Source organism: Plectropomus leopardus, chromosome 5 (assembly GCF_026936395.1).
Source record: "Plectropomus leopardus strain MGB_pleo_1.0 chromosome 5, ASM2693639v1, whole genome shotgun sequence".
NCBI lineage: Eukaryota > Metazoa > Chordata > Actinopteri > Perciformes > Serranidae > Plectropomus > Plectropomus leopardus.
The window spans coordinates 15,152,870-15,177,569 of record NC_142180.1 but is presented as its reverse complement, the minus strand read 5'-3'; the positions used below and the strand labels follow the sequence as shown (position 1 = coordinate 15,177,569).

The window sequence follows — 24,700 nt, the reverse complement described above, 5'->3', positions numbered from 1 at the left end:
AGCTCAGCCATCCTTACCTCTGACTGTGCCAATGTCTCATGCCTCCTGCCTCATTCCTCTCCCTCCCCTTTTGTTTTGCTGTTAGTTTTATGAGACCCAAAAATGCTGGGTTCTCAGCAGCTGGCGTTTGCATGTGATGAGTTGGCCCTGTGGCTAGCTCTCTGTATGTTTTTGAAAATGGGAGTGGGGTTTTTGAAGGTTAAGGCTGCTGCTTGTGGATAGCATTAGTCTCCTTTTATCTTCTTCATATAATATGTGTAGGCTTTGCTGTGTTGATGTTCCTCCTGCCAGTGTTAGTATAAGGTTTGTCAAATCTAACAAATTATCCGACCCATTTGTGTTGAATATGTTAGGTCTTTTTACCCTACCTGTATGTATTTACTAATCCATAACCTGTCTTATCCATGCCTCCCATCCTTCTCTCTGCCTTTAGCTTAAATCATTAATAACATTTGGTAAAAGAGCTTTCAGTTCAGTTATACTTTTATGAGTCCACAGCAAATCCATTTTTTTAAAACTCCTGGCTGGGGTGCCTAGTAGCTCAGTTGGTAGAGCAGGGTCAAGTCATCGCTGCAGCGGCCACAGGTTCGATTCCTGCCTTGGCTCTTTGCTGCATGTCGTCCCCTTTCTCTCTCCCCCTTTCATACTTGAATTATCTGAATAAAAGCAAAAAGCCAAGAAAAAATCTTTGAAAACTCCTGGCTATTTAAAGGAGTAGTTTGGTTTTACACCTATAGCTTTTTGCTGTGAGTTACATGAACAGGCTGAGATCAATGTCAAATCAATCCATTAAATATGAAGTCAAAAAGTCCCTGTAAAACCACAAATTGTCATTTTTACACTTTGGATATTGTATGGGCCCTGATTCACTAATCCTACAGTTGACTGTTGTTAAATGATGTACCATCAGTCATCATTTGTCGCCCGTGGTGCGTGTCCCGCACCATTGGCACTAGTTGGCTGTTGCCCGCAGTTTCTTGGTTGATTCCATGGATCTATTATAAATCGGTTGATTCAGTATGTTGAATCAGTGTCAGTTGGCTGTTGGCTGTAGTCTTTGTAGTCTGTTCAGGTGCAATATTTTTGCCAAGATATAAGCGCTGCAACAGTTGGCCTAGTCGCCACTAGTTCTTTGATGTGGGTTGGTGTGTCTTGGCCATATGTGTATTACAAACAATATATAGCGTGTTAATCAGTGAACTTCAGAGGCGCTTGTAGGTGGATTTTAGTTACCTTTAGATGGAACCAGATTAGCTGTTTCCCACTAGTTCCAGCTTGTATGCTAAGCTAACAGGCTGCTGGCTGTAGCTTGGTATTTAAAAGACAGACACAAGAGTGGCATTGACCTAACTAACGCTCAGGAAGTAAGCAAATAATTGTATACCCCAAATTTTTTATCCATTCCTTTTGTTTTCGCAACCCAAAATCCAACATTTTTACACTTTTTCACAGTAAAGCTGCAGCAAGACGGGCACATAAAAAAACATCCTTTATCATTTTTCCTCAAAAGTTCAACCCTCCGGAACAATCTGGCACTTTTAGTTCATCCGTCCATTCTTCTTCTTCTCATCTTTCTTATATTTTTGGTGTGTTGAAGTAGAGGAGTGATGACTCCACTGGGTGAAGGTATATTTTTAATGACTGTCCCTACACTGTGGCTTATTGCCTTGATTAATATATCATCATAAAACCACATGAAGGACCAATGAGCACATAAAAAAGTCATGCTTTCCTCACTTGTACTGTGTGTGTGTGTGTGTGTGTGTGTGTGAGAGAAAGAGACAGAGAGAAAGAGAGAGAGAGAGAGAGAGAGAGGGGATGAAAGAAAGAGAATACAAAATATGCCTCTATTTTGCATTTGTGTGTTAACATTTAGGTGTTTATTTTGATGTAGCACGCGCCCATAATTGTGTGTATGTGTGTGCGTTTGTAAATGAGTAAGCTAGAACTTGTGAGAAACCCTTGGGTCGCAGGCTGGAAGGGCTCCAGGGATAAAAGGGGGGATGGAGGGAGAATACAGGAGCCTCTCGCAGCTCCTTTTAATTGGTGTACAGGGAGAGAAGCTGGAAAGAGAGAGAGCGGGATCAGTGTTAATTACGCTGGAAGGCCCCATCCAGACCTTTTACACGGACAGGGATGCTGGCTTTACATGCCTGGGCTGGGGAGAGCACAGCCTGGCCAGCTGAAGAAGAGCCGAGGAACAAAGGCGGGAGAGAGAGAGAGAGAGAGAGAGAGTGTGTGTGTGTGTGTGTGTGTGTGTGTGTGTGTGTGTGTGTGTGTGTGTGTGTGTGTGTGTGTGTGTGTGTGTGTGTGTGTCTGTATGTGTATGTGTGTGTGTGTGTTATGCCACCAGCAGCTCACACCCCTTAGACAGACAGCAGGCATGCGTGTGCATTGTATGTCTCTCGAATATCAATGAACCGTACACACACACACACACACTCACTCACACACACAGTCTCATACTCACCAGGGCCTCAGAGGTCAGAGAGTGAGTCAATCATCTAACCCATTGCGACGACACAGTCTGAAAAAAAAGGTTTTTTTTTTGTGTGTGTGTGTGTGTGTGTGTGTGTGTGTGTGTGTGTGTGTGTGTGTGTGTGTATGCTGAGCGCAGGGGGCCGGCAGCTGTCAGGGGCTAGGAGCAGCAGGCACTAATGAAGCAGATGAATAGTGCAAAAACTCCCAAATACAAACAGGACAGTTGACATTTTTCATCTGTCAAAAGCAGAAGATGCATGAAAATACGATGGGGTCTTGTTTAACCCTTTGCCTCCTGGTGTCTGTAGCTGGGTGATTTTCTTCTTTTTCTCTGTGTGTTTGTCTCACACTCTTTTTCCTTTCACTTACTGAGACATTTATAGTTTCAGGAAACACTATAGAGCCCCCAGACGACCACACTACCTGTTATACAGTACTAAAAGGTGAATATATATATTTATTACCAAGCAATTAAGAGTGTTTTTTTCCCACTTGGTCCTTTCCAAGTCACTGCAGTGAACTTTTACTGAGGGCAGTTAGCATTTTTTGGGGGGGGCAAACATGGGCACTCATACCATTTTTGAAGGAGCCTGCCTGGCACTGCCCCTCTTGTTGACTGAGAGCTCTCAGTTCGTTTGTCAGACATTGATCAGTATTTTAAGTTAGAGCAAGCAAGATGTCTGTTGACCTCAGTGGTGGACGTCTGATGATAAAATCCAATTTTTTCTTACCTCACCAGACTGATGTATTGATGTATTGATAGGCTGCAGCCAGTCACAAATTAGCTGGTGATTTTAATTGAGGGAGCTTTAGGCAATCAAAAAAGTCCAAATTCTAATTGTCGTATAAATATTGTCGCAGCGACGGTTGTCTTCAATGTAACAGAAAAATACTGGACTGATAATTTGAATGTGCGTCTTTCCATCGCTGCAGAATCAAATCTGAAATCTTAGGTTACAGATATGAGGCTTTGTTGCTAATGGAAGCGCATCATTGCTGACACACACAGGAATACGCATTTCCTCACACATCTCATCACTGTCAGCCACCTGCTGTGCCAGTCTCCCTCGTAATTGTTGGAGCAGAGGGAGAGAGGTGTCCAAGGGGAGAAAGAGAGGGAGATCCTCTTTAGTTGGTCTTCATGTGTTTTTGTGAGGATATACTGTATTAATATGAGTGTTTGATTAAGTGCACGGATGAATGTGCGCTGCCAGATTATGTCCAGAGGAGAGACGGCCCACTGAGATTCTGCTGCAGTCATCTTGACTTCCCACTGGAAGCTGTGACAGGGACTCTGTCAAAATCTGCCCCGATAGGGAACAAGAACTTTTCTGTCTCTGTGCAGTCAGTGTTTGACACATTTTCTAGTGAAGACTAAAATGAAGAAGCCGCCTACAAGTTGGTGATGTGCTTGGCACTTTTTGAGCAATGTCAAAGGGTTACATTTGTAGCTACATGCAACAAAGTGAGGCAATCTCCAGCTGGCAAGAATTTTTTGTGTTAGTATTAATAGTTCGCCAGACGTTGTGGGTGAGCTGACGAAGAGGCCAATTGACAAATAACATTTTTAATTGCACTCTGCAAGCAGTTGCTTTAAGTGATCCAGTGTGTAGGATTTAGTGGCGTATAGCAGTGAGACTGCAGATTGCATATAGGAGAAGTGTGATGGCTGATGCAAAAATACAAATGGTCCTGTCTACAGCCAGTGTTTGCTTAGTCCAATCTGAGCTACTGTAGAACAACAATTAATGAAAACATAGTCAGGAATATTATATACCATTTCTGCCGGTAAACACCATTAACCCCTGTGCTCTGGACCTTAAAGTGTCAGTTTAGTTAACTCCACCAATAAGTTTTTGGTTCCTTCTGTTTGTCAGCAGAATTAGGGAAAAACTTTTGGCCTCTTTTTCATGAAGCTTGATGGAAGGATGGGCCAAGCAAGAACCCATTTCATTCTTTTGAAGCAAATCTGAATCTCAGGGCTGATAAACACACAATTTTCATTAAAATCTCGAGATTGGGTATTTGGCCTTAAAATACCATACATCTTAATATCCATTAAATTGTAAAGTTGAGTAATGACGAACCTAGCCCACTGTGGAAATGCGATGACTCCCTGTCACAATCCACATTCACAGGTACCAGTAATCCTCTTGGGTAGCCTACACACGTGATTGCTCAAACTTCATACAGAAAGTACTTATAGTAACTAAATATAGTAACTAAAGAAAGTAACTTAAGATATTCAAGAATTTCACCTATGTAGAATAACTACTGGTCATATAATAACCTACATATAAACAGCAAGAAATACGAAAAAAACTCCAGCAAAACTGTGATCCACTTTGTATTCTGAGTCGTCAAATTAAATAGTTTTAAAATACTATACCCTGAATAAAGAAGCGGTCCACTGAACAAAGTGACTAATCACAGAAGAAGAGAGGTAAAGTCTTCTGTGATAACAGCTATCTGGCTCATCGGGGGGAAGCGTATCTCTGGTCTTATCTACGAAGGAACCTGCTGTGCTAAAGGTCTACCTAGAGGACATGATCCGTGATGCCGTCACCCACACCAAGCACACTCTCTGCCTCGAATATTGTCGAAGCTCTCAAGAGGCAGGGACACACTTATATGGCTTTGGTGGACTAACAGATTTATTCATTTATTTGGTGTGTTTACCACAGGACATTTTAGCCATTGGTATTTTAATCTGCCAGAAAAACTACATGCGATGCTTACAAAAAAAAAAAAACAACCAGCATATACTGACTAATGTTAACCCAGACAAAGTGCTCGCTTGACATAATTCTAATAGTTCTGGAATTATATCAGATTTTCAAGTCATTTAAGATTGGACTATTAGCCTTAGCAGAGTTTCTGTTCCCTCCAAGTGCCCCTCTAATTTGTCTCTGTAACTCAGACAAATGCAACTATTTGCGATGCAATGCTTAGAAATCAGATGATGTTGTCCTCAGGTGCTGTAAAAATGTTTATACTCTCGATGGCACAGGGTTACCTGTCATCTATTGTAACTAAAAGACAGCTCCTCTTATTCTGTGTCTCCTTTATGGTAATATTTACACAGCAGTATTGAGTGTCTTCTGTGTGGAAGGTGGCAGATTCACACTAACCTGCTGTATTCTGTATGGATGGATTCCATTTGGATCCATATGTGGATACATTGTCTTTTTCCTTAACACTAGCAATTAACAAGCTGTCAAACACATACTGTACATTCTCCAGTACTATTGTGGGACCCTTGGTTAAGGAAGTAAAAATAATAATGTGTAAAAAAAAAAAAAAATCATCTGTACACTATATTCTTTGTTGTATCATTTTATAACTGTGCGTGCTCCTGAAGATGAAACATTCATCAAGATCACATTCAAGATTAAAATTCCTGCTGAAGCAAAACTGCAGATAGAGGCTGGGAGAAAATCAGAAACCTTTGAGCAATGACTGTATTAATGGCCACAGATCCTGTTTCATATTGGTCCAGAAAGACACTTTATGTCTTCTGGAATTCATGGAGATTTACTACAACATTTCAGGGAGATCAGAAATGCTCTAAAACAGGTGAAGGGCATGTAATTGGTATATGGATTTCAGATACATACTTGACTGTGCAAACCTTTGCATAAGACAAGGCCTATTTCTGACCAGAAATATCTCTTTATACATCCCTTGATATCATGTTAGTTATACAAACACTGCAACCCAATGCTTCCTATGTAATACTATGTAAATAAATGAAAACCAAGTCAACAAGCTCCAGCATCTCCGAGCAGCTCATCATCATCAACACTGACAGCTCCTCCAACCATGTTTATTTATCATTAGTTAAGCAATTTGCCCAAACACATAAGCCTAGCGCAGTATTTATTTCGAAAGCATTGAATCAGAAAAATAAGAATTTCACTGTGCTTGTTATGCAAGCGGGCTGCAGACTTCACTGTCTGCATGCACATTTAAACAATAAAAAGTGAGTCAGTTGCTAACCGTGGCAGAAATGGCATGCTATATTTTCTATTCTGAGACAGGCGGGAGGGATTCTTCACCTATTTCCACTCAGCAAAAGTCTCCTCATCCTTTTCACTCTTCCTTACCATTCCCATCTGCCTCTGCTCTGCTTGCTTGCATTTGTTTTCCAGAGGATACAGTTTTCTCGCTGCTCCAGCAAACTGAAAAATTCTTCCCTCTCATACGCCTGCACCCTTCTTCTCACTCTCTCCTCTTCCTTTCTCAACTCTATGTCTCTATATCTCTGTATAACTCTATATCTCTAAGTTTTCGAAGCAGTGCAGCAGAAAGGACTAGCACACTAGAGGAAAACGCATAAGCTAAGAGAAGCTTTTGTGGATTTTTCTGTTTTGGTCCACTTGAATTTTAGACCACAGCTCATTCCACAACAAAAACATAAGTAAGTGTGTACTGATTTGAAGTGTACACAAAACTTTGGACATACAGTGAATCGACTTGTTTTTATTGTCTCTTGCAACCTGCTTTAATCAATAAGTCATATACCTTGATAGCAGTGAACTGTTCTAACATACTGTAGCACCTGTTGAAGTGTTTTATGTATTTACTTTCTGTAACACTCTGTCTTATTGTCTTTCCCTTCTTTCTCCCTACATTTCCTGTCTCTGTTTCCTCACATCTTTGTATTTCAGATGGCAGCCCTGCAGAGTCCGTTCTATGGGGATAAGATGAACCTTTACTCCCTTTGTAAGAAGATAGAACAGTGTGACTATCCCCCTCTTCCCTCAGATCACTACTCAGAGGAGGTAAGTACTGTACCAGTCCCCTTTCACTGCTATGGTAAGTAGATACTGATCTGCTCAATGTTTGAAAAGGAAACATCTCTCAACCACTGAACTCCTCTAAGAGAAAAATCTTAATATCTTATGATAAAGCATTTATATAAGTGAACTACTGTTTTAAGCAGTAGTGGCCGGTTTGTCTTTGCCGTACCAGTTTGCTGATTTTTACTTGTTTTGACCATTAAAGTATTTTTTTTTATATGTAAGTGAAATCCACCCAGCTGTCTGAGCTACAGCACAGTATGATATTGCTTTGTGATCAAAAGACCGGCTATGACTTTAACCATTTGAAAATTAAATGCACATATCAAAAGCATGTGGGCATGCTACAAAGTGGGGTGAAACTGAATGGGCTGGAGTGTCATGTTTCTCTTACTAAATGTTAAATCATCTGCTGTAGTTCTGCGTAGACTTACCCATGCACAAAAATGTAATATAGTCGGGCTGTGGTTAAAGATTGCCTTATTGCTGATTGCCGGTGACGCATGGCTTTGTGTTTGCATGCCCTCTTTGTGTGGGTGGCATTTTTTTCTCTAACATTTTCTGTCTTTTTTCTTCTTAAATGCATTAAACAAAGTGCACACACGTGCAAAAACTCAAAGGCACACACGCATATACACTGCAGGCATTACATCCATTTAGCAGTGACACTGTGCTTTGTTATGAGCACACTAAAGCTTTGTGAGTTATTGCATTTACTTCATAGTAAACAATTAATACAGCTGTATGAATTCTGCCTTGATTGGTTAGTTCCTAGCCACCAAAAAAAAAAAATTGTCAGTATTTTCAATGCCTTCCTGTCAGACAACTCTTTTCGACTGGAATCTGAAGCTGTTATCTCGAAGCTACCAGACTCCATCAGTTAGCATGTGAGGTTAAGTGCTGTAAATATTGCAAATGTAGCACACGCTAAGACAGATATTGAGTGTTTTTAGGTGCCTTCAATATGTTGCTTAACTTCCATGCTGGTAAATTTGGTTTATCAAAGATGCTAATAAAGCAACACAGTAAATAAGATAAGCACGGCAGAGTTGCCAGGGAGATTGGGCCACTGTATTCCACTATATATCTCAGTTCCTAGCTTACTGGTTTCACATAATTCGTTGTCTAGAAGTGACTGTTGTTGTTCGCACGACTTCATGGTGATCCAGTTTATATCTACTGGTAATTAATTAAGTTATTCTTCTCTGAACTGAAGGAAGATCTGTCTGCAGTATTTGAACTTGTTAAAGTTGTTTAATCCATTGAGGTGAACATACATTGTTTTTGGGTGAAGTTACATTTTTGTTATGTTGGTTTCATGGCAGGATGGAAATGAAAGAAAACAAATGAGTTCCTTGAGCGTGAGGAAAAATACATTTAAAGATCTAAGACCTTTTGGCATAACTGCATCAAACATGTATTTGTATTTACACACATATCTAGTTAAAGGCATACATGCTATCTAGGTATGGGGCTGGAAACAAACAGCTACAGTCCTTAAAGCAAAAAAAGTGCACAATCTATTGTGTCCTTTAACTGCATGCCTTCCACTCTGCTTTCAGAGTGTCTGCACACTTAAGTCCACCGTGGCTAATTTTAAGTGGCTTTCCTGATTCGTTTCTCTCTAGTCATTCGTAAACCCTGATGAGAAGCTTTTATCATACTGTGGTATTTACTTCATTAGGCTGATAAAGGCTAATTGCAATGTGTCTCCAGCCTCTGTAGTGTCTATGTGTGTTTTTTCTATGTGCAAGAGCAATTGTGCAAGTGTATATTTTGCTACAAGAGCTCTCTACGCACACACACACACACACACACACACACACACACACACACACACACACACACACACCACGCTGAGCTTCTGCGTTGCCCCACATGTCACCCCCATCCAGGAGAAAGGGAGACAAAGCGAAAGAGAGAGGGAATGATAGAGCGAGAGACAGGGCGATGGAGAGATGGAGATGAGGGGGGTGCCTGCAGCGCCTGTCTGGATGTAAACAATGCTCCTGAAGGATCGGCAGCAAACTGTCAGCTGCTCATCTTTGTTGTGTCATTTAACCATCTCCGTCTATGCTTCCCCCCCACGCCTCCCTTCACCAGCTTCTACTCCCCCCTCCCTCCACCTGACACTCCCCCGTCCCACTCGCCATGCAAAGAAGCGCATGAATATTTTACATATCTGCATCAACCCCCCCCCACTCCATCTCCATCTCCATTCTGTGGGACTAATTCTCAGACTGTCTGAATTTGCATCTTTCTCTCTCACACACATAAACACAGCGGCTGACGAGAACTCGTCCAAGCCGGTGCCACGCAACAGCGGCCAGGAAGTCGGAAGACGGTTACCATAGCGACCTTGCGTAGATGTTATTTTTTTTCCTCTTTCCTCTCCATCTTTTATTCTCTTCTTTTTTTTTTTTTTAATGATGGCGGTGGCTGTTCCGCCTGCGAGCCTGTCTATCTATCTGCTCCAATCAGCCGCTTCGCTCGGCTTCAAGTGTAAGTGCTGTCTCCGGATGGCAATGGGGTGGCAGCAGCATGTGCATGTGGGTGTGTGTGCGTGTGTTTGTGTGTGGGCTCAGGTAATATTAGATTCAGACCAATAAGAGATCAGTGCACTTACAGCCTGGCATCTTTGTCTCAGCTTGATTACTTGTTGCCTTGTTATCGCTTTTGTGGAAACAGCTCATCTAGCGGACATTAAAAGATGAGCGGCTCTCTGTTAGCAGGGGTTTGTTCATTTCTGGAGCTGCTCTTTTACACATCAGTCTCACTTCAGTTGTCATTGACTGTAATATTTCTCTCTTTACCTCCCAACCAACAACCCCCTGTTTCCCTTTCACCAGCTGAGGAACTTGGTAGATATGTGCATCAACCCCGACCCGGAGAAGAGGCCGGACATCACCTACGTGTACGACATTGCCAAACACATGCAGAGCCTGACACAGGGCAGCTAAGCCCAGAGTTACACACATATATCTTGCAGAACTCCTTCCCACTTCCCTCCTCGCTTTTTCATGCTGGACTCGTACACATCTGTCAGCTTTTATACAATAACTAACTCCAGAGTTTAGCTTCTTGTGATAAGTAGTACTTGTAAGAGATTTATTTTAAAGGTGATGGTACAGTCTATAACATGACTGACACCCAAACCTTTCCTACCCTAGGACAAAGTTTATAGAGATTAGACTTTTTTTGTTAGATGGACCTCCCATTTCTTAGACTTCAATAATGGTACAGCACTGAATATCAGTGTATGGTAACCCACTGATGTGTTATTTGCGGTCTTTAAAAAGTACGTCCTCTGTATTTTCATGTAGTGAAGTAAAGCCGTTCTTCAGCAGCTGCCATGCGCACTGGCTATTTACAGCAGATATACTGGAAAATTAGTAAAAAAAAAGAAAAAAAAGGTGTTGAGTGTTACTTGTTACCTATCATCAGGATGATTCTTCATATATATATATATATAGTTCATCTCATGAGTACAGCTGCAACGACTGCTTTTTTCATAGATCAATCGAAGATAAATTGTCAACTATTGGATAATTGATTAATCTTTTTTTTTCAAGTAAAAATGCCAAACTTATGCTGGTTCCAGCTTATTTTAATAGAGGGATTTGCTGTTTTCCTATGGGTTTGGGACTGTTGGTTGGACAAAAGAAGCATGTCTAAGATTTGGTCTCCAAGAATTGGGATGAGCATTTTTACTTTTTCTTTTTACACTTCATAAACTAAAAAACTAAAAGATGTATTGTGAAAATAATTAGTAGTTTAATCGATAATGATAATAACAGTTGCAGTCTCACTCATGGGATGTGTGGTCAGTAAATGAGACTATGGAACCTCTGAGAACAATAGTCAAATTGGAGTGATGAGTTTTTCCTTCAATGCCAGCAAAACTGAGAGACATAACTGAGTGTTTTGATAGTTGAAGCGTTGTTGTGTTGCACTTTTTACCCTGGTATTGGAGGCTGGCAGGGTGATCATGTCTAATGAATGTATTAGGAAAGGAAGGATCATTTAGAGGGTAGAGTAGAAACGTGCTGGGGGGAGAACATGGGCAAATGTCTCCACAACACTTTGAATGTAAGTCATTTTGACACCAATGTATTGTCTTTGAAAAATTCAGAATGTCTCTGTTTTGACAGCTTAGAAAGAGCGGGAGAAGTTGCAAGAAAAGCAGTTTTACGTTTGCTGTTTACCTTTGTCACTGACACCAAAAGATTTACTCCTTGGTTCAACTTCAGCAAGGTATTGAAAAAAACCCAATGAAGACATAAAGAAAAATCAAAGTCGAAACACATAGTTCTCCATCATGTTCCAGTGGCTGCATTTGACCCACCAGATAGGTTGTGGAAAAATGTTGTGATTGTAAATGTTGCTGTGTAAGTTTGCAGTGTAGTTGTCTTGTTAAGTAACACGTATGTTGAAGAGATAGCAGATCCTTGCCTTGTGTAGCCGTCCATGTCATGAGTAAATCACAGCGTGCCTACTTAACTTATGTCCTCAGTTGAGAAACCAAAGAAAAGTCACACATAGAGAGAGCAGTTTATATATATGTTAAGGTATCTTTTATGGGAAGTATATCAAAGAATTGTACTGAAAAGAAAAAGAAACAAGCACCAATGGGACTCATCTTGTTTTACTGTACATAGTGAAGAAGTTCCTATAGATTTAATACTGTAGGGTTTTAGTGACCCTTTATTCATTTGGAGGAAGGAAACAGTGGTATATGTGTTTTTTTTTTTTGTTTTTTTTTTTACAGTGAAAACGTTTACACCAGTGGGTCACAAATGACCAGCACTGACTACCACTGGTTTACATGACAATGATACCACATAAAAGGTATAGTAAGTAAACAATGATGGATAACACTTTATTTCAGTGTCTTATGAGTTCTCTTTTAACAGTATCAAATAGCCTGGTAACCGCTCATTGAAATTATTGTACATGTATGCCCATGCTTTTCATGTTTGTTTTTTTTAATTGACATGTAATACTATAAACATGTAATACAAAATCAAAGCTTATAGCTGCAAGAAAATGTAAGTTATTTTGTCTTGGTTAACAGAATATTTTGATAGTGTGTTGATAGTATTTGTCTAAGACCTTGCAAATACAGTGTTTGCAATTTTTGTTTGCAGTTGTACACCTTGTTTTCACCCCTATTGCAGTAAAACTTTTTTTCCATTTCATTTATCTCAAATTTTCATCCTCTTCACATACATTGCTGTTAGTGCTCTATGCTTTCGTTCTCTCAACAAGAGCATCTGTATAGCACAAAAACGTTTAGTATTTAAAGCACGTTTTAGATTTTTAACTTTTATTTTGTACAGAACTCCCTTAAGAAATTGGTTGTTTTTTAACAGCAAAATACGAAAAAATGCTGAGGCTTTTTGTATTGGCTTGACAGATACAGTGCATTTTTACTGATGATGATGATGATGATGATGGTAGTAACTCTTGAAAAGATGTAATAGATTTTGAACCCAACGGATGTATCTTGCTTTTATTTGTCACCTTGTTAGTTAACAACATGCAATACGTGTTGCACAGTTAAGTTTCGTTGCCTTCAAAAAAATCTGTGCAGTAATGATAACGTTTTCTGTTAATGTTCAGTGAGTAACTTTTATAAAAAAAAATAAACTTTGTCATATTTGCTGAAACCTACACTATAACCTCTCAGCGGTACATGAAATGGAAGATTTATGCAAAAACATGGTACCTCTGCTGCTTCTAGTGCTCCTTATGGCATTTGCAAGAATCCGCTACATCTGAACAAAAACAACCAATCATAGCCAGGAGGAGTTTCTAATGTATGCAAATCACACTGTGCTGCCAACAACAGTGTACATGGTAAAGACAAGTAAACAGAAGAAGACTGATGGAGGAAAACTTGCATTGACTTTCACAGAAGAAGATTGACGTTTTCTCTGATTGTTTATTTTAGTTCAGGTGCAAGCAGATTATCTGTCTCATGCACTGCTGTCAGGATATAGTGACAACTCAGCAAATATGACAAAAAGTTTGCTTTTTTACAGAATATATACCTACTGTAGCTTGAACACACAGAAATGGAGATCATGGTGTGTTTTTTTGTTTTGTTTTTTCGGGGGTGGGATTGTTAAGTAAAGTCACTTTAAGGATTATGGCCATTTCTTGTTAAGGATAATTTTTGTTTTTACTGAACATGTGCTCTCCTGTGTCACCGCCTTTTACTCATGGCTCAGTTTACTTTTCCATGGGCCCTCTGAAGGTGGTATGGAAGAGTCCTGGGGTTTTCCAGAAAGCAAATTATTGCAATTAATATTTATTGTTTTGATAGTTTGGCTGTTTCTGAACATTTCATGTCAAGTTAAAGACCCTCATCACAAACACCTTGTATGCTTACTAAATGTAATAAAGCTTTGAAATTCCTTTTGGACAGTAGATTGCGTGCTTGGAGCTCTTACCAGGTATTCATGAGTTTCACATCTCATCACCTGGTTGCCAAGACATAAAACACTACTGAAACAGGACCTGCTGTAACGTTGGTGCAACGCTGAACCGAGCCTGGCCAATCGCGGCAACACACCTGTAGCTATGGACCAATTGGGTCATTTGTATGGAAGGACTAAACTTTGAAGGCCTGGTGAGCAGTGCTCACTGTGAAAGGGCAGTTTACTCTGACTTTACTGCAAGACTTTAGATTTTTCACTTTGAAGAAAAACTAGCAAATGACAGCTTCTAAATGGTAAGTTTACTCTTAAAACTTCAATTTTTGTCTGTTACAAACTGTGATAAAGATAATCTCACACTGACCAAAAATCATCGTTTTTGTCTGGTTTCCAATAATTACATCCTGCAGTGACTTTTATGTTGGTCATAAAGTTTATGTAATATGCAGTATTTTCTAGTGATGGAAGACCATCTGAACATAAATTAGATTTTAGTGGCTACCATAGATTGTATAAATATATTAGATTAGCCATCATTGGTTTATGGTCTCTTGTTCTAAAGAGAGGGGAAGAGTGAGGGGTGGATCTGACTGTGAGCCAAAGGTGATGCTTAGCAGACAGCCTGTCACTCAAAACTGTCACTCCCTTAATTGTGCATAAGTTTAAGCACTAATAGAATGTGAACTAGTGAGTTGTGTAAACATTCACCCCCATACAGTTGTCATGAACAGCAAAATTGGCTATAGAGACCAAAATGGGGTTTTTTTTGGACCGGGCTATAATCATTTATTTCTGCTGATGAACTACAGTTCTTTGCTTCATGTCTTAGCCTCCCAGTTTGGCGCATTGTGACTACACAGAAAAAACTTAGGTGAAAGTGAAATAGTTTTTAATTTTTGATTAATAAGTACAAAGCATAAGCTGGTCTGATACAATGGTCATTGTTCTGATACATTACACTGTTACATTTACAAATGTGATTTAACAAAGTGTAAAGATTATACTGTTTGGTAAACTGTTTATCCACAGCCATCCATAGACCCAGAGGTTTTCATACGATGATCAAAAATAACTGCTTTAAAAAAATGTTGGACCTCTTTCAAGCAAGGCATTATCAATGTTATCTTCTCTTTATCGTGCTTTTGCCAGCGTAAAGAGAGTGCTTCTTTATAGAATCGTGTCACATAAGTAGTAATGGTTTGGTTGCTCCATCGGACCTTTCTTCTTCAGCAGGTCTTAAGGGCGCCCTTCATATCGAGGCACATTAACATAAACTACAGACAGAAACAAAATATAGTGCTATTTGTTGGGTAGTCATCAAACAATGCAGTGCGCTTTATTGTGAAATATTACAAACAAATTTTGTTCAAGTTGCTTTAACCTCCAACTTGTTATGAGCAGAAATAGCCTACTGTCCTGCTTTAAAACAGAATTCTGAATAGAAGCATTGCATTAAATCAGATGATGTAATAAGTTAACAGCTATAATATAATTGATCATTTGTAGCTGCTGAATATGATTATTGTTTGTTACTTACTCAAAGACTATTAAAAACAAAGTCTACTCACTTGCTGATTCAAGCATCACATCTTCATTCACACCACTGAGGAGGAAAAAAAGAGATTGGCTGTATTAAACAGAATTTATATGCTGTATATAATATTGAGGTATTAAAAAGTATTCAAGACAAACTTTCAATGTTTTTGATTTTTTCACCTCTTTCTTACTAATGCGATTAAACAACTGAAGATTACAGCCCTGCTCTTTTGTGATTGTCCGTGAAGCTCTCAGTCCTTGGATGGAGCCCACACTGTAACTAAATGAACACCCTGAAGAAATATTATCAAATTTTGGTTTAGGTTTAGGTTAAAAAGATAAAGATAGTTAGATGCTAAAGCCTAACAGATCACAGTGCAAAAGTTATCCATCATGTCACTGCCAATTGAGACAGTGGACATTGAAAATAAAGGGAAACTTCACCTTCACCAAACCCGTAGAGCAGGGCAAACCTGTATTCAGTGTTATAGTTTTTTTAAATATATTTTTTAACATAAAAGTAGCATGTGCATACATTAGAAGCTACCAAGCAAACCCTACACTTTTCAGGGTTTGATTTTGATTTCAGTGTGATCACTGTATCAAATGGGCGTCATCAGTGTTTATCAGCCTCAAAGATATTAGATATTAGGGTCAGAAGTGGCATACTACATCTTGTTAGTTCAGCCCATAAAATTGTGGCCATAGTAATAATGACAGTAATAAAGGAGTAAGTCAGGTGACATTATGTTAGTAAAAAGAGCGAGAAGTTTACTTTCTGGAGTTCCTACGCCTGTAGATCGTGTAGACCGCAACAGCAAAGGCCAAAAATGTGATGATGACGACCAGACAACCAATGAGAGCTTTGTCATTGTCTGTAAAATGATGGTAATAACAAGAATATCAGAGTGGTGGTATTTATTTTTAAGAAACAATGAAATAAAAAAACTTATCTGTAGTGTTGGTCAAAGCAAAATGTGTTAAATGACTTAGCTGCATTAATCAAACAGCACGTACATGAAGTGACAACAGTTATTCTCTTCGGGTTGCTGATAAAATGTCCGTTGTAAGCAATCACCTGTAAGCACAGAACATCCCTTCATCAGGAATCACAGCATTCAAAGTAATATGAGAATAAATCTGAAATGATTTTGTGAAAGAAGAAAATTAGGATTATACAAACCTCCACTTCATATGTTGTTAAGTAGCTCAGGTCTTTAAATTCAAAATTGCATGTGCCTTGTTCAGGCATATTCTCCTGAGGTTTACCATTATAATAAAGTCTTGCTTGGATTTTCCCGTCAGGTCCATTAAACTCTTTTTGAGTACAGGTTACTCTAATGACATTATTGTCTATAATAATCCCTTTCAGATTAATAACATCATCTGGTTCTGTAAAACAAAGAAAAAAGACACCACACTTTCCTTCAGATACAACAATACGTTTACTCATGGCTAAGGTGGTATTTGAGTTTGCTCTAACAGCAGTTTTTACACGATTAGCATCATAAGTGTGAACAAAGCAATTTATTATAACGCAAATGAAAAAAACTTAAAATTAGAAATTCAATAGGAAATTCAACTTTTTACTTATTCCATTTTTCCCCACACAGCTGTGATGTTATGAGAGCGATTGGTTGGTAGATTGGACCTAATATGTTTACATTAAACAGAGTTGTTTTTAGAATAACGCCATCACGAAATAGTAACTGTAGACATAGAGCAGGAAATGAATCATGGCACGGCATATGATAGGAAGCCAAGCACTTTTTAAAAAACTTGTTCAACTTGAATTAAAGATTGCTTTTTCACTTAATCGTCTAAAAACAGCATTTAAAGTGAATATAAATTTGGGGCGCCTGGTGGTTCAGTTGGTAGAGCAGGCACCCCATGTACAGAGGCTGTGTCCTCGCCGCAGCGGCGCAGGTTCGAATCCGATTTCAGCCCTTTGCTGCATGTCATCCCTTCTCTCTCCCCCTTTCACGCTATATCTGTCCTATGAATTAAAGGCATTGAAAAAGCCCAAAAACACATATCTTTAAAAGGAATATAAATTCAACTAAACAACATAAATGTTTTGTTTTTTAAAAAACACAATTATCATTGTACTAATACATTACAATTTAACACTGAAGTCTATTATGACTCTGGACTTTCACCACCTGTAATAAATGAGGAGGTCAGAACTGACTTTTGGCAGCGTTGTGGTTAGATTTCATAGAGAATAACACTGAAAATAAGCACTGTACTTCACTTTTGGAGTTACAATGTGCTGCATATTATCATGTCTTAAACACACAGTGTATATTGGTATTAATAACAGGGAATTACAGGAAAAAGACTCAGTTAAATCACTTGATTATATAATATAATGATATTAATGGAATGCATTTGACTAAGAATTTTAACTATTGTAATTAGCTTAAATAATATTTGAAAAAAATAATTGATAATACTAAATCTTGTGTTGATATTCCAAATTAAAATAGTCATTAAAGTACTTTATTTCTTATAAGATCTTTAAGAGTCAAAGTGTGTCCCATGAGTTTTCTCATATACAGTTTTAATGCTGTGTGATCTAAAGACAGTCTTTCAAAAAGATATTTACTTTTAATGTCACAGAATTATCTTTACTGGATATTCAACAACATGCAAAATAAATGTCAAAGACAAATAGTCCATTTTTTTGTTTCTTACAGTTGTTGACTATAACCTTCTCCAAATGATACAGTTTTGGACACTTACTTCCAGGTTCAGTCTTTTGTGGAACTGAATATTTTAAGCCAACGTTCTTGTTGTTGTATTTTGGTTGGACTTCACAACTATAGTCGATGTACGGTTTCAGTCCTTTAATGTGACAGCTTCCTCCTGTTGGAGTACTGGTAGCTGAACCTGTAAAATAGTTTCATTAACTGTGTTGTGTTTGACCAAATAACAACAAAGACTAAATAACAGGAATATACAACTGTTTTGTTGGTATAGTATATTTATATGTATTTACATTTCACTCTTTAGATAAACTGACCAGTAAACAAATCCCCACAGACTTTCAAAAGTGCAGTCCTGTAAAGTCTGTAAAATGAGAGATTTGATGTAATTGCATTTACTTACCAGCGCGTTTGTGTGTGGATTTGTGTGAACAACTGCAGTCATATGAAAACTGTGGAAGTTCAGAAAGACCTGGACAGTTCTTGCTGCTGTTGGTCCATGTCAGATTAATGGAGGTGTTGGTTGGAGTCGCGTTGATATTTATTTCAAAATCTGTTGAAACACATCAGACATCTGTAACACTGAGCTGAGCATCTGAAGCTGCTCTTTTCTCCATGATTATCTGAGGATACAGGCGTTTTGTTCTTATCAATGCACTGAGCTACAATGATTACCAACATACCACAGTTAATCTCGACCTCGATACTGGTGTTGAGATTAATGAGGACATCGTTTTTCTTGATCTGACCCGTACAGTTGTATTTTGTGAAGGGCTCCAGCTTGGTGTCATTCTTGGTGTTACTGAGTTCAGCTTTTGAGGAGACACAAGGATGACAGCATTTCTTCAACAGTTTGTATGTTAGTGCAAAATAAGCACTTAGATTCAAATGTGGACACATTCACATTAAACAATTAAATACTATATTCAGAACTGATTCACAAAATACACAAAGAAATACTTCGACTTCCTCTCACACCAAAAGATAATTCAGATTCAGTTTCAAATTGAAATGATTTTCAGTGTGATTTTTGTTTTACTGCCGTGTGAGAATGTAATGTGACACACTGCCTCCATCAATTTCCATGAAGATTCATTCATAATGTTGTTAACAGACAAAGTCTCTTTACTTCTAGTCTTTCCACTTACCCCGACAGGTGTAATCAATAGTGAGATCGCTGCACTTTGGCGGTAATTGTCTTTGTATTTTTGAAGGAAGTCCAGTTGGAGCTGTCTGAGGTATTTCGCTTGGATTTAAAAACTTTGCTGAATAAAGAAAACAGCACATAAATTAAACATGATGAAATAAGGTCTACACCACATTCAATTCAAACTGCACAAGGACTGTACATACCAACAGTGATTTTACTGGAGACGCTAAATGGATCAGCACAGTTTTCTGAAGTGAAGGTTGCAGTCAAAGTCGTGCAAATGTCGTTGTAACCAGGTTTAAAGCAGACTTTCTTCTTGTCACTTTTACAAGGTTCAGCTGAGATATTATTAGATATTGACAGGGAAGAGCTGATGTCCCAATCACTCTGGTAACAAACATATCCACGCATGCAGTCAACTTCTGTAATGTCACCTTCACCTGAAATACACAAGTGAAATGAAATGCATGAATCAGTCTGTCTCATTTCTTAAATTAAAAGATAGTCAGATGGAAATGAACAGTGTGAATGATTATTACTCACTTATTCCAGTTGTCCTATATTTACTCTCAGCGCTACTAATACAAGACGCCTCGTTGTTAGTAGTGTTAATAAACGCAACACTAAGCTCATATTCAGTGCACGGCTTCAGGTGTTTAATCTCATAAGAGCTTCCACTGAAGCTCTGCGGGGTTGGTTTGCTTTGTCCCTTTTCGTTGTACTTTATGCTGTAGTTGCCATCAGTAAAGTTTATCATCTTAATCCCGAAGCCAGTCCCCATGGGTGTGACAGTGTAAGAACCTGCAAAATGAAATCAACAGTTTTACAATCTCATATTAAATATAAACCACCTTTAAATCTCAGACAGTTTGTTCATGCAGACACTGAATGTGCTGCTGAGAATCCAAACACTGTATACATTCACTGTATAAATTACCTTAATAGACGGAGAAAAATACTGGAAACCAAAATAATTAACACACATGTAAAGGTGACATGTATTATATTGTTAAAGGTTTTTTTTTTGAAGGAGTTTTTCCTTAGTCACTCTGAGGGTCCATGAGACAGAGGGATGTCGTATGCTGTAAAGTCCTCTGAGGCAAATTTTGATTTGTGATAATAGACTTTATAAATAAAATTGAACTGAACTAATTTTAAAAAAAAAGTTAAATACTCACACTTTCCAGATGAGGGACCTTGTGTTGAGGCTGGAGAGCAGATTCAAATTGGATTAGAAAAGGAAACAACAAATTATTAATATATGATTATAAAACTTTGAAATAATTTTCCATAGCAACCAAGCTGGCACCAGACATTGCTACACATTGATATTTGGTTGAATTTATGTTGTGATATCAGGTGACCAATATTCAAAATCCAGGCCAACATGCGCTTGGGAAGTCATTTTTGTTAAGGGCTGCTGCACAGTAAAGGTGTGTGCATGTCTGTGTATGTGCATGCACTTACGGCTGCCAGCTGCTGACCATTGTTTGACACCAACAAACAACGAAGCATGTTGTTTTTTAGCGTCACATCAGCTGCATGTACAGCACGTACCGTGTTACCATAAGCGGGTGGTTTTTAGCAAGACATTGGTGGCATGTCCAGCTGTGATTTTGCCACAAAGGGGGGTATTTTAGGCCATAACACTTACTTTTCTAGCAATAACAAGTGATTTTGTGCCTAAACGTAACCACGGTAAACACAGCATTTTTGATACATATACAAGTAGTTTCAACATATCCACTACATAGTGAGGTAAAATTTTAAATAGCCGTGGTTTGCTTCAAAATGTAAAACAAATGTACAGATGGCCCATTAGTTACCGTAAAATAGCCAGCTATATACAGTGTTGATGCATTCCTTGTCAAAAGCGGATTCTGCAGCACCCTTAGCATCTCAACTCACAGAATAATCAGATAGCCAGATCAGCAGTCATATTAAAAGGAAGAGGAAATTGTGGGTTTTTTTCACCTATTGCTATATGCTGAAAACAAAGTGTCTATGTTTTAAGTTCCATACAGTATGTCTCAATAAACCTCACCTCTGGTTCTGCAGACAGGAAATCCACTTTTCTTTGAATTTCGCATCTCTTTTCTCAGTATTTGTTTCTTTTGATATCTCTGTTATATTAGTCACTATCTTAATAAGTACAGGCTAATGTATTTGACATGTTTTTTCTATTTTTTGGTCATTTCAGGCTCTGGCTAAAGTTAGCTACATGCTACAACTTGAAGCCCTGAGGATTTGCTCCCGATAGCAGATGACTAAAGTATTAGCAACATTTACTCTCCATAACTGAATCACTTTGTAGATACTGACACATTTTATTTTGTTCATTGTCAGACTCTGTAAAACTGTCTTTTTGAAAAGTCCCTCTTCCTTTTTGGGTTGCTTTGCAGTGTAAGGATGTCGTATGCTGTAAAGTCCTCTGAGGCAAATTTTGATTTGTGATAATAGACCCCCCACACACACACACACACACACACACACACATGAAACATAAACTGCAGCTGAATACATTACCAGATATGGTAGTTGAACTGAGTGCTGTAATTGGGGAGTTTGATGGTGAAGTGAGTGGAAGTTTGTGGGTAGTTTTTTGGGTGTCTGAAGGCTTGACAGTGGCGACTGTCATGGTGCGTGGAGTTGTTGGCCTGTCTGAAGGCATGACAGTGGCGACTGTCATGGTGCGTGGAGTTGTTGGCCTGTCTGAAGGCATGACAGTGGCGACTGTCATGGTGCGTGGAGTTGAGGTGGTGACAGATAAACCAGTTCCTGGAGGTAAATTGGAATTTGTGGCAGTGCGTGGAGGTAAGGGAGTTGAAATATCTGCGTTCCAAGGAAACAAAAATCAGGCCAAGCACAAAATCACATTGCGAGTTCCGACTGCCTTAAAAGGTGCTTCATGTAACACACATAACTTCTGTTTCCTCTTGTTACAGAGATGACGTTGCTACTCATCAGTCATTCCTCTCATTACTCTCACCACACATTTGTTTTAATTAGAAAAGAAGATGTGATAAAAAAACATAGTAGCACTACGCAAGAGCAAATGTATGTTTAGAGGTGAAGCGGCAGTATGACGTGTCAGTAGGTCTTTACAGATACAACAGTGGAAACAGTGTAGCTGTGAGTTCAAATACTTCCTGTTTTTGGACTTTATGCTGTCTTCCTTTGGAAAAACACTAAAAAGGTAAATTAAAGGTGGCTAACTTTAATCATCCAGTGTGTAGGATTTAGGGGGATATATTGGCAGAAATAGAAAACAGTATAATAGTATGTTTTCTTTGGTGATTTGTGATAGTAGACTTTATAAATAAAATTGAACTGAACTGAATTTAAAAAAAGTTAATACTCACACTTTACAGATGAGGGGGCTTGTGTTGTGACTTCCTTATAATACATCCATGGTGTTGAGGCTGGAGAGCAGACTGGATTAGAGAGCGAAACAACAAAATATTAATGTATGATTGTAAAACTTTGAAATACTCTTACATTCAGGGAATATTGTTTGGTTTGTCAAAATTCTGGCTCTCTGACTTTTACAGAGTAATTTGATATATCTGACAAAATTTTCAGCTAATTTCAATTTGTTAAGTACACCAAAAAGATAAGTTCACTCAACCTGGTCAAACGCTTGTTCTGCATCAAGTGCAGCAATGACCAGATCTTCATCAAATGATCATGCAGAGGTTAACACAATGAAGGGTAGTGGTGTAAATCACCCGTTTTATCACAATATGATATTATATTGATTCTTTGGACAACGATATGATATTTTGCAGATATCACAGTCTGCAACAATACAATTTTAACTGATTCAATTTGGGGGCCGGCAATCGATATTAGCCTATATTATTTGCTCATTTCACACAGTCGGTTACAGAAAAAGCTGCCACCCCTTTTTTTGCTTTTGGCTAAGAAAGATAAAAACAACATCTAAATAATTGTAAATAATTAAAACTGGTTCATTCTGTCAGAAACCCCTATCCGGAAAAAGTATTCACATTTTAACACAGAAACAAGATCTTTTTCCTAAAAAGTCAGGGATATCTGACTTAAAGCCCTGGTGGCAAACCTCTCCCAGCAGCCATACAAAAAAATGGATTAACAACAAGATCACTTAACAAAAGTATGAAACTTTGCTCAATAATAACTGTTGAGGTCATAGACAAAACTGTCTCGCAAGTCACGTTTCCCCAAACATATTAAATATTTAATTATCGTAGAGGTGAGAGTATAGTATATAGTATAGTCATAGTTAATATATTCACAGTTTAACAGTATAATCTACATGTATAATTCTCTGTATGGGGTTTGGATGTTTTCTCTGTCTAATTTTGGATTTTAACCAGGATTGGAAATTTTTTGTGGATACCAAAATCCACTCAGTCGATTAAACAATAGACTGAAAATACAACTGATATAAAATAATGTTCTTACATTTTCAATTTTAAAAAATGCAAAGTATAAAGTGCCTGAAAATTGTGCTTCCCAACCATATGCTACAACAACAAGAACAGTTATCCGATTAGGAACTTCTTTTACATTTACGTTGAAGGTGGTTACTTACAGCTGGCCATAACGATGATCCAAGCCCAGAGTAGCAGGATCTCGAGACAACAGAGACCTGCCATATCCAGGAGTTAGGTTGTGCACTGCCACACAACAGTTAAATCAACTCACAGAATAATCAGATAGCCAGACCAGCAGTCACATTAAAAGGAAGAGGAAATTGTGGGTTTTTTTCACCTACTGCTATATGCTGAAAACGAAGTGTCTATGTTTTAAGTTCCATACAGTATGTCTCAATAAACCTCACCTCTGGTTCTGCAGACAGGAAATCCACTATTCTTTGAATTTTGCATCTCTTTTCTCAGTATTTGTTTCTTTTGATATCTCTGTTATATTAGTCACTATCTTAATAAGTACAGGCTAATGTATTTGACATGTTTTTTCTATTTTTTGGTCATTTCAGGCTCTGGCTAAAGTTAGCTACATGCTACAACTTGAAGCCCTGAGGATTTGCTCCCGATAGCAGATGACTAAAGTATTAGCAACATTTACGCTCCATAACTGAATCACTTTGTAGATACTGACACATTTTATTTTGTTCATTGTCAGACTCTGTAAAACTGTCTTTTTGAAAAGTCCCTCTTCCTTTTTGGGTTGCTTTGCAGTGTAAGCAGTTGTTGTCAATTCTGGAATAGTAACTCTGCAGGATTCTCCACAACTGAATCAGGCTTTCACCGAAAAGTTGTGCACACTCATCTGCACCAGTAGAATAGCCAATTGGAATGCACTCTCACTGAAATGACCTATGATTGGCCAAAGTCTCTCTTCACAGGCTTGATTTTCTAAGGCCTGTAAACAGAGCCATGAGGAGGGGCAGAAGTCTCGTGTTGTCTCAAGCCTCATTTACACTGTCTGTTTGAGGTGGGGATATCACGCCGTTATGCCACTTTGCTGTTCTGTATATGACGTGAGATTGCGGAAAGGGTGGACAGAGTTGTCTCGCCTCTGAGCTGAGAACGGAGGTAGTAACAGCACCGTAACGAGCCCTGTGTAAAATGTAAAGCT

At 38.5% G+C, this 24,700-nt stretch overlaps 2 protein-coding genes across 3 annotated transcripts in view; one reads left to right on the top strand and one right to left on the bottom strand.

The window, feature by feature from the left end:
* nek7 (NIMA-related kinase 7) overlaps positions 1-13,703 on the top strand; it is a 70,359-nt gene extending 56,656 nt beyond the window's left edge. Inside the window, exons 9-10 of the mRNA XM_042515112.2 lie at positions 7,152-7,265; positions 10,133-13,703. Coding sequence (XP_042371046.1) covers positions 7,152-7,265; positions 10,133-10,243 — 225 coding nt within the window. The 3' untranslated portion in view covers positions 10,244-13,703. The remainder of the gene's footprint in view (positions 1-7,151; positions 7,266-10,132) is intronic.
* Positions 13,704-14,595: 892 nt separating this feature from the next.
* LOC121964943 (receptor-type tyrosine-protein phosphatase C-like) lies at positions 14,596-23,803 on the bottom strand. Of its 2 annotated transcripts, XM_088077580.1 has the most exons (15): positions 23,694-23,803; positions 22,480-22,551; positions 21,644-21,949; positions 20,296-20,325; positions 19,661-19,918; positions 19,321-19,557; positions 19,116-19,232; positions 18,651-18,779; positions 18,371-18,520; positions 18,005-18,151; positions 16,443-16,651; positions 16,277-16,337; positions 16,035-16,134; positions 15,292-15,326; positions 14,596-14,997 (listed from the first exon to the last, which is right to left on the bottom strand). In XM_088077580.1, the coding sequence occupies exons 1-15, from the start codon at positions 23,755-23,757 to the stop codon at positions 14,960-14,962; spliced, it is 1,953 nt and encodes a 650-aa protein (XP_087933706.1). In that variant the 5' UTR covers positions 23,758-23,803; the 3' UTR covers positions 14,596-14,959. The 2 variants fall into 2 exon arrangements, with proteins under 2 accessions (XP_087933706.1, XP_087933707.1); XM_088077581.1 differs by lacking the exon at positions 21,644-21,949 and having other exon boundaries at positions 23,694-23,798.
* Positions 23,804-24,700: the final 897 nt, after the last annotated feature.